The following is a 19,996-nucleotide window of genomic DNA, read 5'->3' as shown; positions in this document are numbered from 1 at the left end:
TCCTATGTTCGATCCCCTCTTTCCTTCTCTCTCCCCAGCTGCCCAAATTCCTCCTCTCTTTTTCTCCTGGCTCCCCCCTTTCCGCCTCTCTTTTTCCTGTCTCTCTATTCCTTTAAGTATGTTGCTATTTCAAACCTGCACATCCATGTAGTATTAATATTGTATACAATATATTGTTTATTATATTTCTATTTTAGAATATTTATGTGCAAATATTCATATATGTGTATGTGAATAAGGGACACTATTGTGTGACGTTACGTGAAAAAGGGACACTACTGTGTGACGTAACGTGACTATGGGGCACTACCGTGTGACGTAATGTGAAAAGGGACACTACTGTGTGACGTAACGTGAAATATTAGGTGGCTACGCCCCTTCCCAGCAAAACTACGCTCTCCCTGCTTCCCCTATAGTTTGCGGCACAAACGCTCTTTTGTTAAAATGTGTAGTTGTGGCTCTGCTTTGGTGTGCACAGAGGTGTCCTCTGCATTCAGCACCCCTGCCCTAAAAAAGTCCTACAGTGAACACTATCTAATCTTCTACAACTGCTAAACTATCGCTTGGGAAAATGCTTTCCCCTTTCCTTGTATATGACCTACACCAGTGAAGTGCCAGCTTTTCCTATAGATATCTGTCCAATCTGTCTGCTGGGAAGGAAAATCTGGTCCATTTTCCAGCAACTGGGAGCAAATTTCTATTGTTATTTGCTCCCATACATTCCCAGATTTTCTGTCCCACCACACGAATTGGACAGATATATCTATAGGTGTGTATACAGCTTAACAGAACCAACATAATACCAAATGTTTAACTCCCATGCAGGATGTGCTCTGTTGTATGTATTTTAATAGATAATGATGTGTACTTGTCTGTTCTGATATTAATTACATTTGTAAGAGCATAGACTCAGAAGTGGGAGGGGTCAGGAATAGTAAGGGGAGGAGTCTATGCCAGGAGACAGATGCTGACGCGAGGTGGGCCTGTGTGCTCTTTAAATGCCAGGGCCTATTTTTATTCCCAGTCCGGCCCTGCCTGGTCCCCACACATTTTCTGCAGTATAGGAGTTGATCACCAGACATGAACTTTTATGGTAGCACTCAGTTTGAATGAGGAGACCCTCAGCTTTCAAACGAAGGGTCCCCATCGCTTAAAGTGCATTATTTGTGAGGATATAGGGACGGGCAGTACGGTTGGTACTGCCTAACAGCCCTGAGGACAGGAGTTCAATTGCAGACAAAGACACTAGCTGTGTGGAGTTTATATATACTCCCTGCATCTGCGTGACACTCCCAAAAATCAAACCATACTAGTAGGTTAATTGGTTTGACAAAAACGTGTCCCTGTAACAGGGGATATGGATTGTAAGCTCCACTGGGGTAGAGAATGATAAGAAATACTGAAATATTCTCTGTTAAGCACTGCTTAATGTGTGTGCTATAATAAAGACTTATAAAATATAAAAATAATAAAGTCCCTACCCACATACCTAAACAGCCCTCTACCAATTTGCAAAACAGACGCTGGCGATGACAAACTGTACAGATAGATATTTGGGGCCCTTTTGTTACTGGCAATGAGTTGGCCTGCAGACTTTACAGTGAATGAGTTAATTGCCAGAGATAAAGAGACACTGTGACACTCCCAGATCCACTCACCTCCCCAGTCATGTCCCTGTATTATTACTATAGATATAAGTGATGTCACTGTGACACTCCCAGATCCCCTCACCTCCCCAGTCATGTCCCTGTATTATTACTATAGATATAAGTGATGTCACTGTGACACTCCCAGATCCCCTCACCTCCCCAGTCATGTCCCTGTATTATTACTATAGATATAAGTGATGTCACTGTGACACTCCCAGATCCCCTCACCTCCCCAGTCATGTCCCTGTATTATTACTATAGATATAAGTGATGTCACTGTGACACTGCCAGATCTTCTCACCTCCCCAGTCATGTCCCTGTATTATTACTATAGATATAAGTGATGTCACTGTGACACTCCCAGACCCCCTCACCTCCCCAGTCAGCAGGTAAATGATCTCCAAGGTGAGATTTAATATTTGCTCAGCCATGTGACTCCTGTCCTTGTCCATCTTGAGCCTGGAAACGGTCTTGAACGTGACTGACCCAGAGGGGACCACTGTAACCATGAATATTAATAATAATGATAATCTAAAAAAAATAAAAACACAACAGATTAAATTACCAATATGTTAGAGTTCTTCAAATCTCAATAGAAGACCGATAAACAGAAACTGGGTTTTATAATTTCCAAAGTACAAGGGGGTAAAGCAGCCGAGAGCCCTGTGCTATACAAAAAAAAAAACATTAATGCTTTCGTTTGTCTAAGGAAAATTATAAATAAAGAATATACAAAAAAAAAAAACTAGTAATATTGTACGGCTATCTGCTCATGAACATAGGCCCTCATTCAGAGCCGTACGCTCTGAGCAGAGCGCACGCTCTGAATGAGGGCCGTCCTCCATAACAATGGAGAGTCCTCCTGGACGCTCGTATAGCTGTGGGTCACCACCCACAGCCTATACGAGCGTGCAGTTTGATGGCCGCGATGGTCTTGACCATCGCGACCATCGAAACTGCGAGCCGACGCCTGCGGTTGAGGTTTTCAACCGCAAGGCCCGGAGTGATTTTGGCTCTATCAGAGCCAAAATCACTCCCACTGACATCACTAGTGATGTCAGTGGGCCGGCTTCTGACGGGAGGCGTTCCCATGGGAACGCCCCCGTCAGGGAGGCACGCCCCCGGCACGCCCACCAAAGGGGGCGTGCTGTCAATCAACATCGACAGCACGCCACCTTTGATCAGACACAACGAGCGAAGGAAAGTCCTTCGCTCGTTGCGTCTGGCGCATGCGCACGACGGAGCTCCCTCCGTTGTGCGCATGCTCAGTGCAGAACATCGACCCACTTGCGAGCGGACAGCCGCTCGCGAGTGGGTCTGAATCAGGCCCATACTACGGCTCGGTGTGGCACGGGATATTTCCCAGAAGTCACTGGGAAAGAGGAGCTAGCACCTATAGGTAAAGCAAACAGTGGGCCTGCTTCAGAGAAGGTTGGTAATGATGGTCGCAAATGCGGTTGCGGACCCTTTATGTCATCACTTCAATTCACCTCCCAGTCTCCACCCTGATACGTTCCAGGGATCGCAAAACCCCTTCTCAAGTGTCAACGATGCCGTAACGCAACTGCAGATGCCATAGGACACTAGGGTTCGCGCATGGGCAGTAAGAGACTCATGGATTTTCACGCATGCGCACTAGCAAAACGCCACTACTGCGCCCATCTCAGAATCAGGCCTAGATCTGGCCTAGTACCCGCAGGCAGGAAGAGAGCGCAGAGTAACTGTGGGCTGCATGAGGGTAGTGAGGTTATTGAAGACGGGCTGAAGAGAAACAGAGGAGTTATTAGAGAAACAGAGTGACAGAGCATCGGAAGGAGACCAGTATATTACCTGAGCAGCAGGGACGGGGCAGCCATTCATTTAATAAAGGTGGAAAAATTTAAACAAAATAAATATACTAAAGGGACATATTCTACTTAAAAAACACCACCTAAAGGGGGCACGTTATTGCTATAATTATACTACTTAAGGGATCACAGATTGTTATTAGACTAAAGTGGGCACATAATGTAATTATTATTAGACAAAAGGGGGTAAAGATTATATTTATTACACTAAAGTTGGCACAGGTTATTATTAGACTAAAGGTGTCACAGATAAAAATTGTGCAGAATGTGGTCTCTGAGAATCTGAGGTTACATAATATTATGCTGAGTCTTCCAGGAGACAGCCACGCCCCTCCATCTGATGACCACACCTATTTATTGGCTGGCCACGCCCCTCCATCTGATGACCACACCTCTTTATTGGCAGGTCATGCCCCTCAATCTGATTACCACACCTCTTTATTGGCTGGCCACACCCCTACCATTGCATTTCCCTGAACGGTCTATTAGGCACCAATCCAACACTGTACTTTTTGAAGATGTATAGATAAAAAATCTAACAAAAACACCATCACATTCTACATTGATTGCATCCACTGACACTCACCAAACCAAGCGCTAATCTAATGTCTTAAGGTGCGTATCCACTCATAGACATACACACGAGAGCATGAATATGACACTGCAATCGTGCTCTCGTTTGTATGTCTAGTGATGTACCTACACTGAACATCCACTCGTTCAGTCCTGGCACATCCATCATCCCCGCACATGCTAAACCTGATGAGATCGTCGGGGTGACCAGCATGTACAGGCGATGATAGATGTCGGAAACAACCTCTGCCTGCTCTCCCAGCACTGTCCCCACTACTCCTTCCCTGCACCCTCACCTGACTCCCCTCTGCCTGGTCTCCCAGCACTGTCCCCACTGCTCCTTCCCTGCACTCTCGCTTGACTCCCCTCTGCCTGGTCTCCCAGCACTGTCCCCACTGCTCCTTCCCTGCACTCTTACCTGACTCCCCTCTGCCTGGTCTCCCAGCACTGTCCCCACTACTCCTTTCCTGCACTATCACCTGACTCCCCTCTGCCTGGTCTCCCAGCACTGTCCCCACTACTCCTTCCCTGCACTCTCGCCTGACTCCCCTCTGCCTGGTCTCCCAGCACTGTCCCCATTGCTCCTTCCCTGCACTCTCGCCTGACTCCCCTCTGCCTGGTCTCCCAGCACTGTCCCCACTACTCCTTCCCTGCACTATCACCTGACTCCCCTCTGCCTGCTCTCCCAGTACTGTCTTCACTACTCCTTCCCTGCACCTCACCTGACTCCCCTCTGCCTGGTCTCCCAGCACTGTCTCCACTACTCCTTCCCTGCACTCTCACCTGACTCACAGCTGCCTGGTCTCCCAGCACGGTCCCCACTACTCCTTCCCTGCACCTCACCTGACTCCCCTCTGCCTGGTCTCCCAGCACTGTCCCCACTACTCCTTCTCTGCACTCTCACCTGGCTCCCCTCTGCCTGCTCTCCCAGTACTGTCTCCACTACTCCTTCCCTGCACCTCACCTGACTCCCCTCTGCCTGGTCTCCCAGCACTGTGCCCACTACTCCTTCCCTCCACTCTCACCTGACTCCCCTCTGCCTGGTCTCCCAGCACTGTGCCCACTACTCCTTCCCTGCACCCTCGCCTGACTCCCCTCTGCCTGGTCTCCCAGCACTGTCCCAACTACTCCTTCCCTGCACCCTCACCTGACTCCCCTCTGCCTGGTCTCCCAGCACTGTCCCCACTACTCCTTCCCTCCACTCTCACCTGACTCCCCTCTCCCTGGTCTCCCAGCACTGTCCCCACTGCTCCTTCCCTGCACCCTCGCCTGACTCCCCTCTGCCTGCTCTCCCAGCACTGTCCCCACTACTCCTTCCCTGCACCCTCGCCTGACTCCCCTCTGCCTGGTCTCCCAGCACTGTCCCCACTACTCCTTCCCTCCACTCTCACCTGACTCCCCTCTGCCTGGTCTCCCAGCACTGTCCCCACTACTCCTTCCCTGCACTCTCACCTGACTCCCCTCTGCCTGCTCTCCCAGCACTGTCCCCACTACTCCTTCCCTGCACCCTCGCCTGACTCCCCTCTGCCTGCTCTCCCAGCACTGTCCCCACTACTCCTTCCCTGCACCCTCGCCTGACTCCCCTCTGCCTGGTCTCCCAGCACTGTCCCCACTACTCCTTCCCTGCACCCTCGCCTGACTCCCCTCTGCCTGGTCTCCCAGCACTGTCCCCACTACTCCTTCCCTCCACTCTCGCCTGACTCCCCTCTGCCTGGTCTCCCAGCTCTGTCCCCACTACTCCTTCCCTGCACTCTCACCTGACTCCCCTCTGCCTGGTCTCCCAGCACTGTCCCCACTGCTCCTTCCCTGCACTCTCGCCTGACTCCCCTCTGCCTGGTCTCCCAGCACTGTCCCCACTACTCCTTCCCTGCACCCTCGCCTGACTCCCCTCTGCCTGCTCTCCCAGCACTGTCCCCACTACTCCTTCCCTGCACCCTCGCCTGACTCCCCTCTGCCTGGTCTCCCAGCACTGTCCCCACTACTCCTTCCCTCCACTCTCACCTGACTCCCCTCTGCCTGGTCTCCCAGCACTGTCCCCACTACTCCTTCCCTGCACCCTCGCCTGACTCCCCTCTGCCTGGTCTCCCAGCACTGTCCCCACTACACTTGCCCTGCACTCTCACCTGACTCCCCTCTGCCTGCTCTCCCAGTACGGTCTCCACTACTCCTTCCCTGCACCTCACCTGACTCCCCTCTGCCTGGTCGCCCAGCACTGTCTCCACTACTCCTTCCCTGCACCCTCGCCTGACTCCCCTCTGCCTGGTATCCCAGCACTGTCCCCACTACTCCTTCCCTGCACCCTCGCCTGACTCCCCTCTGCCTGGTATCCCAGCACTGTCCCCACTACTCCTTCCCTGCTCTCTCACCTGACTCCCCTCTGCCTGGTCTCCCAGCACTGTCCCCACTACTCCTTCCCTGCACCCTCGCCTGACTCCCCTCTGCCTGGTCTCCCAGCACTGTCCCCACTACTCCTTCCCTGCACCCTCACCTGAGTCCCCTCTGCCTGGTCTCCCAGCACTGTCCCCACTACTCCTTCCCTGCACCCTCACCTGACTCCCCTCTGCCTAGTCTCCCAGCACTGTCCCCACTACTCCTTCCCTGCACCCTCACCTGACTCCCCTCTGCCTGGTCTCCCAGCACTGTCCCCACTACTCCTTCCCTGCACCCTCACCTGACTCCCCTCTGCCTGGTCTCCCAGCACTGTCCCCACTACTCCTTCCCTGCACCCTCACCTGACTCCCCTCTGCCTGGTCTCCCAGCCCTGTCCCCACTACTCCTTCCCTGCTCTCTCACCTGACTCCCCTCTGCCTGGTCTCCCAGCACTGTCCCCACTACTCCTTCCCTGCACTCTCACCTGACTCCCCTCTGCCTGGTCTCCCAGCACTGTCCCAACTACTCCTTCCCTGCACCCTCACCTGACTCCCCTCTGCCTGGTCTCCCAGCACTGTCCCCACTACTCCTTCCCTGCACCCTCACCCGACTCCCCTCTGCCTGCTCTCCCAGCACTGTCCCCACTACTCCTTCCCTGCACCCTCACCTGACTCCCCTCTGCCTGGTATCCCAGCACTGTCCCCACTACTCCTTCCCTGCACCCTCGCCTGACTCCCCTCTGCCTGGTATCCCAGCACTGTCCCCACTACTCCTTCCCTGCTCTCTCACCTGACTCCCCTCTGCCTGGTCTCCCAGCACTGTCCCCACTACTCCTTCCCTGCACCCTCGCCTGACTCCCCTCTGCCTGGTCTCCCAGCACTGTCCCCACTACTCCTTCCCTGCACCCTCACCTGAGTCCCCTCTGCCTGGTCTCCCAGCACTGTCCCCACTACTCCTTCCCTGCACCCTCACCTGACTCCCCTCTGCCTAGTCTCCCAGCACTGTCCCCACTACTCCTTCCCTGCACCCTCACCTGACTCCCCTCTGCCTGGTCTCCCAGCACTGTCCCCACTACTCCTTCCCTGCACCCTCACCTGACTCCCCTCTGCCTGGTCTCCCAGCACTGTCCCCACTACTCCTTCCCTGCACCCTCACCTGACTCCCCTCTGCCTGGTCTCCCAGCCCTGTCCCCACTACTCCTTCCCTGCTCTCTCACCTGACTCCCCTCTGCCTGGTCTCCCAGCACTGTCCCCACTACTCCTTCCCTGCACTCTCACCTGACTCCCCTCTGCCTGGTCTCCCAGCACTGTCCCAACTACTCCTTCCCTGCACCCTCACCTGACTCCCCTCTGCCTGGTCTCCCAGCACTGTCCCCACTACTCCTTCCCTGCACCCTCACCCGACTCCCCTCTGCCTGCTCTCCCAGCACTGTCCCCACTACTCCTTCCCTGCACCCTCACCTGACTCCCCTCTGCCTGCTTTCCCAGCACTGCAACAATTGCCCCTTGCTGCCATCACACCGTATACTGCAACAATTGCTCCCTATTGCAACAATTGCCCCCTGCTGCCACCACACCCTACACTACAACAATTGTTACCCCATGCTGCCGACACACTTTGCACTGCAATAATTACCCCATGCAGCCATCACACATTACACTGCAATAATTACCCCATGCTGCCGTCACACATTACACTGCAATAATTACCCCATGCTGCCGTCACACATTACACTGTAATAATTACCCCATGCTGCCGTCACACATTACACTGTAATAATTACCCCATGCTGCCATCACACATTACACTGCAATAATTACCCAATGCTGCCATCACACATTACACTGCAATAATTACCCCATGCTGCCATCACACATTACACTGCAATAATTACCCCATGCTGCCATCACACATTACACTGCAATAATTACCCAATGCTGCCATCACACATTACACTGCAATAATTACCCCATGCTGCCGTCACACATTACACTGTAACAATTACCCAATGCTGCCGTCACACATTACACTGTAATAATTACCCAATACTGTCACATATTACACTGTAATAATTACCCAATACTGTCACACATTACACTGTAATAATTACCCAATACTGTCACACATTACACTGTAATAATTACCCAATACTGTCACACACTACACTGCTATAATTACCCCGTGCTGCCGTCACACATTACACTGTAATAATTACCCCATGCTGCCGTCTCACACTACACTGCAATAATTACCCAATGCTGCCGTCAGATTACACTGCAATAATTACCCCATACTGCCGTCAGATTACACTGCAATAATTACCCCATGCTGCTGTCAGACACTACACTGCAATAATTACCCCATACTGCCGTCACATTACACTGCAATAATTACCCCATGCTGCCTTCAGACACATTACACTGTAATAATTACCCCATGCTGCCGTCAGACACATTACACTGTAATAATTACCCCATGCTGCCGTCAGACACATTACACTGTAATAATTATCCAATGCTGCCGTCACACACTACACTGCAATAATTACCCCATGCTGCTATCACACACATTACACTGCAATAATTACCCCATGCTGCCTTCACACACATTACAAGCATTCTCTCTACAATCAAAACCATGCGAACTAAAGTATTGCCTCAATTTCACTTCTATGTATCTACATTATCATTACTCTCACAGATCAGTCCGCAGCGTGACCTGTAGCTGCACACATAGGAGTCACCTGAGCTGCATGTCAGCTAACAACCACACAGGGATTTTATTTTCCTATTTTCCAGCAAACTATTTTTGGTCCCAAACAGAATTTGTTTTTTATTTTTTAAATCTGCTAGATGGTGATCTGCAGGGGAAGCAGGGTACGTGCAGGGGTCAGTAACACAATCTTTATTACAATTTAAATATTTAAGTAAACATATTTCAATCAACAGCAGATGTGAAATTTTACCAGCTCCTCTGTGTGCCCGGAGGGAACGCTTGTCCCTTATTCCTTGGGTGTGTTACAGTGGTCTCCTGGGACAGCCTCAATGCTCCCGATTGTATGTATGAAGCAGTTGGACAAGAGCCACAAATCGCAATGATGAAGCCAGGACTGCGGACTGGACTGATGATTGTCCAACTTGTTTCAAGCACAGCTCTTCTCTTCTTAAGAGGCCTTATACTTGTAGTTTACAAACCACCAATAAGCTGAAACAGCCGATTCACATAACAAGAAAAAAAAAAATACAATATATTTTTACATTTAATCTAAAAAAAAAAAAAAAAAAACAATCTAAATAATCCAATGTTAAATACAGGTAATGTGTAAAAACACAATTTGTGTCGAGTGAAAGCCCTAGGGCAGGGGTCTTCAACCTTTGGCCCTCCAGCTGCTGTGGAACTACACATCCCAGCATGTCCTGCCACCATTTTGATATAACAGCATGCTAAAACTGTGGCAGAGCATCCTGGGATCTGTAGTTCCACAGCAGCTGGAGGGCCAAAGGTTGAAGACCCATGCCCTAGGGGCATATGAACTAAAAATCTCAGAAGTGCCGCAATTTGGTTTTCATTGTACATGGCTGCAAGAGATTATTATTTTACATGATTATCCCCACTACAGTATGTACTAAATTGTAACTCTCAGGGACAGCGGTAGCAATAACTGCTGTCCCTAAGAGTAACCTTCTCTCGGGTATCAGAGGAGTCTATGCACTACGATAACTGCTCCATGCATCCGACACTGCAATAATTACCCCATGTGCACAGTGTCAGTTACTAGAGTCGGACGAAAGTTGCGGGAGGGAAATTCTAAGATCTCTTTCCTTCGACAATGCCTCCATAGCATAATGCTGTTTACGCCATTGGTACATAGGGGCCAGACTTCAATCCCCATTGATAATAAAAAGGTACAGCTGTCTGCAGAGGTAGTTAAGACTTTTGCAGGCAATAGGGTGTTGTTACATAGCCGTGATACATTAAATGATGCCCACACGGCAGGTTCTGCATAGTTTTATGAAAAATAAATGATAAATAGGCGCCATAATCTTAAAGTAAGCTTGCGTAAAAGAAAACGTTTGAGGTTTTATTTAGCATTTTTAATTTTACCCTCTATATTGTAATATTAATAAAGGCTCTTTAAAGCACAGATAATCTACTGTATGATACAAACAATACACTACACGTTATGGGAGCGCTTCAATTCATGGGCGTGAAGTGACACCAGTACGGTAAGGGAACCATATACTGGCAGCAAAAACAAGAGATATGGTAAGAACTTACCTTTGTTATCTCTGTTTCTATGAAGTCCATAGGGTCCACAGGGTTGACCTTGGGGGTATAGGTTGGGAACCAAATCCGGGCACCACGCAGTTAAAGCTTTTAGCTCCCAGGATGCACTTGGGTCCACTCTCCCTATAACCCCACCCCCCAGCCAGAGGCACCTCAGTTTGTAAGTAGCCAAAGGCCGGAGGAGGAGAGAAAAAGAGAGAGAAAACTGGAACACTCTAGAACCATACTCACAGAAAAGGAGACGGGAAACCGGTGACCAGTAACACAGCCCATATGAAGCCAGGTGCGTCAGGGTGGGCGCCCTGTGGACCCTATGGACTTCGTAGAAACAGAGATAACAAAGGTAAGTTCTTACCATATCTCTTGTTTTCTACTTCAGGGTCCATAGGGGGTCCACAGGGTTGACCTTGGGGATGTCCCAAAGCAGTTCAACCAAGGGTGGGGACGCTCCTGTGCTGAGAGGAGAATCCGTCGCCAAAAAGGAAGCATCCTGAGAGGCAAAGGAAACCAATGCCTAGAACCTTAAAAAGGTATGGACAGAAGACCACGTGGACACCTAGTAAGGCAAAACAGCCGAGGCGCCACAACGAGCCGCCCACGAGGGTTACATGGCCCGAGAAAAAACAAGCCTCAACGACAGAAATGCCTACCCATGGGTAGGCCCCTGAGGAAGACATACGAGGCCATCCAGCCAACATTTCATTATAGGCCGGCCATCGTTTCCTGTGAAAACCAGAAACCGCAGACCACCAATAAGGAGTCCGAATACCATAAGGAACTTGAACGGATCATATAAAGCCAAAGAGGCCGGACCACAGTCAATGAGGCCACACCAGCCGAGAAGACTGCTGACTGAATGGCCGTACCATAAGTTCCAGAATAATATGGAACCTAAAAACCACTCTAAGAAGAAATACAGGGCGAGAGCAACTCACACCCTGACATGATGCCCTCCAGAAGAGGGAGCCACATGAGAACGCTCCCAATTCAGACACTCTCCTGGTTGATTTAAACACACACAGAGAGAGAGAGCTTAAACAATAGACCATGTAATGGCTATCACAACCAGCGGTTCCATTGACTGTCCCCGGAGGGAACAAAGAACCACTACTAACTCCCCAGGAGTCCCTAGGGAGGACAAGTGGAGGCATAATCCAGAAAACACTCCAAAGGATGAACTGGATACCAGAGTGGAGCAATTCCATATCTTAACCATACCGACAGTGTAGAGATCCGCACTGTCAGGAAGGCCAGGCCAAGGGTGAAACCCAAGCCAGCCGGAAGGAATGCCAGAATATCTGAAAATCCTGGACACCGGAGGATCGTATCGACAGGTACGATACCAAAAGAATTATGTATGCCACAGTCCGTGGCAGATCTCAGCAAAGTCTGGCCTATCTGCTCTAAACATCTCAATGAAGACAGAGCCAGGGAAGCCCTAGGACCACAGTAGGGGCGCAGTCAAAGATAAACGATCCAGGTCCAGGGAAAAACAAGGACCCTGAGACAACAGGTCCAGATAGTGAAGCAGTAGGAACGGAGTATCGATGAGGAGACTCCGAAAATCTTAGTACCAGTGATGTCTGGGACGAACTGGAGCCCCCAGAAGGAAAGCCCCTCCGTCTCGAATTAAACTTCCGAAGACCTCGAGGAAGAAGGGAGACCGGAGGACACAGGTACACAAAGTGGAAGGACCACTTCACTGACAAAGAGTCACTGAAGGTAGCTTCAGTACTCCTGGAGCTGGACTGTAACACCGGTAATGTGTGATCAAGTCAGAAGGCCATGAGGATCAATCCCCTCAGGGAGGCCCCCTCTGCTCACCAGGAGTTGAAACCTCTCTTGGAGAAGAGACTAGTCCCCGGGATGCACGTCGCAACGGCTGAGGAAGCCCGCTTCCCAATGTAGAGCTCCGGGAATAAACACTGCAGAGTTGGCCAGGAGAAGACCCTTGGACTATGTCAGAATGGATGACATACCTGACATTGCCACCCAACTACCAGTGTTGCCTAGATGGAAGTCACTGTTGTGACACTGTCGGACTGAACCTATTCAGGTTTACCGTGACATATGGGTTAGGCCAGAGTGAAGGTCCAAGACAGCCTAAAGTATCAACAAGTTAAGTGGCAGGGCAGAAACGACAGACGTCCAACTGCCCCGAAACGAATGCGGACCAGACACTGTCTGTAGCAAAGAACACCCTGGACGAGATGGCCATAGCCACCCGGACAGAGACCAACTCGCCTCCGGAGAAAGTATCATCGTTCGAACAGCGATCCGATGGGAAAAATTCGATCCATCTGGAGGGGAGTCAATTATGGCAAGGCCTGGAATGGAACTGAGCACATTCCACCCTACCAAAAAGGTAGACACTCTGGTAGACCGCGCATCACAAAGAGTAATGACATATGTCGAATGCGTAGATATCCGCACACTCCAAGTTGAAGAGTGGAGATCTTGTCTTACGCCAGAAAAATTCTCAGAGTCTGAGAATCCAGCAGTGCTCCCAGATGAAGAAAACCCTGTGAGGGATGTAGGGAGGACTTTTTCTCCGTTGACTAATTATCTGTGCCGGGAAGAAGCCACGGTTATCCTGACCTGGCGGTAAAGTACCTTGGTGATCCTGCTAAAAGCAGGAGACCGTCCAGAGAAAGGAGCATTCGGATACCCTGAACAGGTGAACTGTCAGAAAGGCTGGTAAACCCCGGTGGAGTTGAGGACAGTCCCAAAAGGCAGAGCCTGATACTTACAAGTGTTGCTGTGGCACAGCAAACCTGAACCCATGCTGATGAGATGGCTCTGTACGTACCCGTAGGTACGCATCCTGAATACTCAGATATACCCTAAAATCCCCAGGTTCCAAACGTCGGATGATGGAGCATGGACGATTCCACCTGAGTCCAGGCACCGTTGGAATCTGATTCAGGGATTTGAGACAGAGTATAGGCAAATGAGGACCAGTCGGTCACCGCCCCAGAAAGAAAGTAGAACAACCAGTCCCTCACTGAGATAGTGAGGTTGGCCGAAATAGCTCTGCTTACCACAAAGACTGTATAGCTTTCTGGGATTGTAAGGCCCTGATCAGGTCTGAAGAAGGGCCCGTGTAACAATGCCTGTGAGGAGGCTGCCTGAGCAATGAGAGGCCGTTGAGAATCAGTACCTCACTCTGGAAATTCCCCAGATGTAGACCTGTCCCGTCAGGCTGAGGGTATATCCTCAGGTGTAGAAACAGGGTCGTCCGGAAGTCCAGGACTGCTCGGTACTGGATATGGTGGCCCCCATGGAGGCCGACAGCCTAGGAAAAAACAGGCCTTTAGGCTGACCCTGAGGACAAAAAGACTTAACAGAGTTAGTCCGAATGTAGTGGGAGTAGCTAAAGACGGTATCTCCCCATTAGTGATACTGCCAATGATGCAACGATCTTGTCAAGGTCAGGACCAAACAAGATCTTCCCCATGGAAGGAGTGTGCACCTCTGCTTTCCCATAACGCAGCCATAGGGTACTGCGGCGGATACAGACGCCGCCGAAACCCTGAAAGTTAGAAGACCGGCATCCCATGAGGTAATCCCACATATGACCACTGCATATTTTATGTGAGCGGCAAAAGATATTTGAACCTCAGGACGTGTTGGAGGGGAAAAACGTCACAAATGCATCACCATGCGATGGCCATGGTAGGACGGGCAACAGGCCCTGAAAACGAGTACATTGATTTCAGGCAAAGTTACCACCTACGGATCCGTAAAATCCGTCCAGGCCGGGATGGGAGGCGTATTAATGTCTGTAACCCGATGATTAACATACAAATCCATCCCAGAAGGGGATTTCCATTACTTGTGAGGACCCTCAGGGAATGGGAAACAGGAGGCCTTTGTGACTCCTCGTATCTGGCGACAGCCAGACTCCCGCTATGAGATCCACCCGCTGGGCAGAAAACGGGAGATGTATGATAAAGGTGCAGGATCGACATTCTCTATATCCAGAATGAACCTGGCTACCAGCCCCAAAGCAGGGATAATAATACTTGAAATCGGCTCCCCCCATGTGAGAGGGAAAGAGCCGAATATACCATCCAGTTCACGGCAGAGCCACTGGTCAGTAACCACAAGGCGTATATCACGCCAATTAGTATTTCTATAAAACGACATCCACCAGGGTGGCCGTTGTGGTAATCCCTGCAAGGGGAATGACAGACCGATGTGGTATCGGAGGTAATTCATGTACTGTGAAAAACCCCGGCGGGGAGCGACAGTCTGTTGCACAGGGGTAAATTGCAAGAAATTGCGAATTACCCCGAGTTCTAAAGGGCAGTATGGTGAAGTAACTCCAAGCGAGTGACGACAATGGGGCCCGCCCGGCGATCCTCAAAGGAGAGGATCCTGAGAAATAAACCGCCCTTTAAGGGGGTCGTGCAAGGGGCCCCGCACCAGATGGTGCCGCATACATAAACCTTTCTGAGTTAAAATCCTCCGCACTAATTCCTGCAGGCTATGACTTGCAGGATAGCAATAATGGGTGCAGTATCGTGTGCAATCTCCTGGTCAGATATATCTGACTATCTTGACGGAAATATTAAGCAGCGCCATACCGGTCCTGACTGACGCTAAGATTAGCTGCAGGGACCCATTATCAGCGTATGCAACTCACAGTTCCATCTAAAATATGGCAACGTGCAGCACGCAACAGTATGTGACAAACCTCACAGATATTAACAAATATATATATGTGAGGTCTCAGAACTACCCCAGGTACACCTGTATTAGGGCAGATAAAGAAAAGGGATAGATATACACTGACAGGTGAGAGAAAAAGCAGACAGTCAGCACTAGCATAAGTCACATACAATGCAGAAAAATATATATACATACATAAGCATGACATATAATATACTGCACAATGTCGCTACATTCAACTGCCCATATTCAGTGTCTGGGAAGGCTATAGCGCTGTGTACACTCACCCAAAATGGCCAGGTACGCAGGGGGAGTGGGCTCACTGACATCCTAAGAGTTCTGCAGCACCACAGAGAGAAAATGGCCACTGGAGACCTCAGAAGAAGCGTGGCCCGCGGAGGAAGCAGCTCAGCGACGCCAGACTGTATTATTGAAAGGCGCGCTGAGCTGAGGGGAGGAGCCGCTAGACAGGGAAGGCTTCCTCCCCTGGCTAGCAATTAACCCCCCGGGATGCCGGCTCTCGCTGCCGCTATAATCCCTGGTGGGCTGTGGACACGCGGGGTATGCCTCCATGGAGGGGGAGCCCGCCGCCACCGCTAGCACCTCCGGTCTGTCCCCAGAGACCGGAGGCATAAGGCTGCATATTCACACGTGGATCACCGCAAGCGGTGACCACACGACTTACCTGTCCCCGTCGATCCGGCAGCAGCCCAGGGATTCCTCCAGAGCCCGGCTAGTACAGACTCTGGGGTCCCGCTGCGATCCCCAGATCTGTACTGGCGTCGCAGCGCCGGCGGGGTGTAGGAGCGGCAGCTCAGACGTCCATTGGACAGTCTGATGCTGCCGCTCTGAAGAGTAGTAAAAAATAATAAAATAAAACTCTTTTAAGCTTAGGGGCTGCTAAGCAGCCCCCCTGCAGTAACGGTGACCCAACTCCGGCCGGGCACCAACTTAAACTGAGGTGCCTCTGGCTGGGGTTATAGGGAGAGTGGACCCAAGTGCATCCTGGGAGCTAAAAGCTTTAACTGCGTGGTGCCCGGATTTGGTTCCCAACCTATACCCCCAAGGTCAACCCTGTGGACCCCCTATGGACCCTGAAGTAGAAATGCCATTGCTGGACTGTTCAGGCCACTTCCCGGCCATTGCTATGGATTGGATTCTCACCTACATACCCTATGGCCAGTATAGGGGCGACTCAACTGAGCACGATGTTGTATAGCCCCAGGGAGGAGCTCCCAGTGCTATCCAATTGACCGCTCTGTTAAATCCAACTAGAACCATTTAAGTCGAAGAATGACGGTTACCGTGCCTTAAGCTGGGTGTTTAGTTGCGGTAACCGGCATTCTCCGACTAAAGTGCCAGCCGCGAGGCTATTAGCGGCGTGCTAAGCCGGAAAACAGCATCACGGCCGGCACTTAAGTCATATTTCTGCTTGCGCACACAGAAATCATGTAATCGGACTTAACAGCGCAGTCGATTGTATAGGTCCGGGAACTAATTCCTGGGGCTATCCAACAATGTGCCAAACTGAATCGCCCCCTACATATCATGCAGTGCATGCCATCATACTTGCCAACTCTCCCTGATTGCCAGGGAGACTCCCTGAAAAAGTAACAATCTCCCTGAAGAGTCTAGCAAACTCCCTGATCACACATTACCCCCATTATGTAGACGTTATATATATATATATATATATATATATATATATATAAAAAAAAAAAAAAAAAGGGTTCAGGGGAATGGCGTAACTACGGAGGGTGCAGGGGGTGCGGTTGCTATGGTGCCCGCCGGCCCAGCGATCGCACCCCCTGCACCCTCCATTTGCCGGGCGCCCGCTGAGATTGTGTTACCAGCGGGCGCCCGGCTCCTTCTCTTCCCCCCCGGCGCCAGCGGCAGCCGGAGCTCACTCCTGAGCTCCGCCTTCCAGGTCCTGCAGTGCACTATGGGAGTGACATCATGACGTCACTCCCATAGTTCAGAGGAGCGGGCACCGGGGACGGACGGCAGCAGGCACTGGAGCGGGGTTTAAGGTAAGTATTTATTTTTTTGTGTGTATGTCGGTGGGGGGCTTACTAGTGGGGGCATTACAGGGGCCTGCCTTACTACTGGGGGCATAATATGGGGGCCTTACAGGGGCCTTACTACTGGGGGCACTACAGGGGCCTTACTACTGGGGGCACTACAGGGGCCTTACTACTGGGGGCATAATATGGGGGCTCTACAGGGGCCTTACTACAGGGGGCATAATATGGGGGCACTACAGGGGCCTTACTACTGGGGGGCACTACAGGGGCCTTACTACTGGGGGCACTACAGGGGCCTTACTACAGGGGGCACTACAGGGGCCTTACTACTGGGGGCACTACAGGGGCCTTACTACTGGGGGCACTACAGGGGCCTTACTACTGGGGGCACTACAGGGGGGCTCTACAGGGGCCTTACTACTGGGGGCATAATATGGGGGCACTACAGGGGCCTTACTACTGGGGGCACTACAGGGGCCTTACTACTGGGGGCATAATATGGGGGAACTACAGGGGCCTTACTACTGGGAGCATAATATGGGGGCTCTACAGGGGCCTTACTACTGGGAGCATAATATGGGGGCTCTACAGGGGCCTTACTACTGGGGGCATAATATGGGGGCACTACAGGGGCCTTACTACTGGGGGCATAATATGGGGGAACTACAGGGACCTTACTACTGGGGTCTCTACAGGGGCCTTACTACTGGGGGCATAATATGGGGGAACTACAGGGGCCTTACTACTGGGAGCATAATATGGGGGCTCTACAGGGGCCTTACTACTGGGGGCACTACAGGGGCCTTACTACTGGGGGCATAATATGGGGGACCTACAGGGACCTTACTACTGGGGGCATAATATGGGGGCTCTACAGGGGCCTTACTACTGGGGGCATTACAGGGGCCTTACTACTGGAGGCACTACAGGGGCCTTACTACGGTACTGGGGGCATAATATGGGGGCATTACAGGGGCCTTACTACTGGGGGCATAATATGGGGGCACTACAGGGGGAATTGCAGGGACCTTACTACTGGGAACACTACAGTGGGTATTACAGGGGCCTTACTACTGGGGGCACTACAGGGGCATCACAGGGGTCTTACTACTTGGGGCTGTCACTGCTGGAATCGGCAAGGGGTCGGGCTCGAGGGGGGGGGGGGGGGAACCCAGAAATATCTGTGTAACAGGCCCCAAGATTTCTGTTGCCGGCCCTGGCCAAACCTTATACACCATACCCATTTTATGGTATGCAGTCGGGATGCCGAGGGTGTGAATGCCGACCGTCAGCATCCCAACTGTCTAATCCCGGCAAGGGTCTAATGACAGGTGTCGAAATCCCGACGCCTGGCATCCCGATTGAAGGTAAGCCGGGCACGGCCAGTCGCGGGGGGGAGGGTTAGGGGCTCCCTGGGGGGGATTTAGGGTTAGGCTAGGAGTAGAGGGGGGGGGTGAGGTTAGTGTTAGGCACCCCTAAGGGAGGGTTAAGGGGGGGAGGTGGAGAAAGGTTAGCGATACTTAATTATTTAACGATCAGGATTTTCACCCTTGCCGGGCTGCAGCTGTCGGGATTGATATTGATTCCCATTTTATATATCATCCACTACATGCAACACCACACTACTGTACATATCCACAACATGCCACTGCACAATACACATACAGACTCTATATATACATACATACACTACATAATACATGTCAGGAACTACTACTGTTTGAGTATATGTGGAGCACTATCTCTGCTGCACATGACAGAGGTAATGCTAGGACTTACTGAGCCACATCACGTTCCGCACAACAATGACTATATTCACCTGTTAAAGTAACCGGGACCATGCACGCATCACCGGAGCGGCAGACCCCCCTCTCACCTCCGGGAACACATTGTATTCATCACACAAACAATTGGGACTACTGTTCATCCATACACAATGACACTTCCGGCGCCTCCACGGACAGCACTTCCAATGTCTCCATGCACTTCCTGTAGGTGGAACGCACAGAAATGATCATGTGGAACGCAAGATGCGGAAGTGGATGATCACAGCAGCCTGCCCTGCACTGGGAAGGGGCGAGGAGAGAGACTCTCTGTGTTCAGCTCATTGTATTTGAAACTGCTCCTTGTAGAGTGTAGACTAGTGAATCTAGATGAATCTCTTGCACAATGTTTCCACTTTCAAATGCTCAGATGTCCAGGTCTCTACCAGTTTATGTCCTGTTTTACCAGGAGAAATCCCCTGGCACATTTTTTTTCTTAAAATGCCATGGTAATTACATAGCAGGAGAGCAGGCAGAACTAACTACAGTAAAAAAAAAAAAAAATAACATAATAAAAACTGAAAAGTTAATTCTATCCGACCAGGAAAAAAAAAATCCAAAAGGTGGAAAAACTGATATAAAAAAGAAAAAACGGGGAACTGTGAAAGCCGCATCAATATGTACAGTGGCGTCCTTCCCCGCTGTGTCACCCGGTGCAGGGGTGTGGCCTCACGGTCCAAAGCCCTGTGGTCCCACCACATATATTATAAACATCTTTATAAATCTCATAACAATCTCATCTGCAGTAG

At 50.9% G+C, this 19,996-nt stretch overlaps 1 protein-coding gene across 1 annotated transcript in view; it reads right to left on the bottom strand.

Moving 5' to 3' along the window:
- Positions 1–19,458, bottom strand: part of LOC148477798 (uncharacterized) — a 59,959-nt gene extending 40,501 nt beyond the window's left edge. The window contains exons 1-3 of the mRNA XM_088456181.1: positions 19,244–19,458; positions 9,405–9,643; positions 2,024–2,180 (exon numbers count right to left, since the gene is read on the bottom strand). Coding sequence (XP_088312307.1) covers positions 2,024–2,158 — 135 coding nt within the window. The 5' untranslated portion in view covers positions 2,159–2,180; positions 9,405–9,643; positions 19,244–19,458. The remainder of the gene's footprint in view (positions 1–2,023; positions 2,181–9,404; positions 9,644–19,243) is intronic.
- Positions 19,459–19,996: the final 538 nt, after the last annotated feature.

This window comes from Taudactylus pleione, unplaced genomic scaffold, assembly GCF_031769625.1.
Source record: "Taudactylus pleione unplaced genomic scaffold, aTauple2 ptg000689l, whole genome shotgun sequence".
Taxonomy (NCBI): Eukaryota; Metazoa; Chordata; class Amphibia; order Anura; family Myobatrachidae; genus Taudactylus; species Taudactylus pleione.
This window is presented reverse-complemented; position numbering and strand designations above follow the sequence as displayed.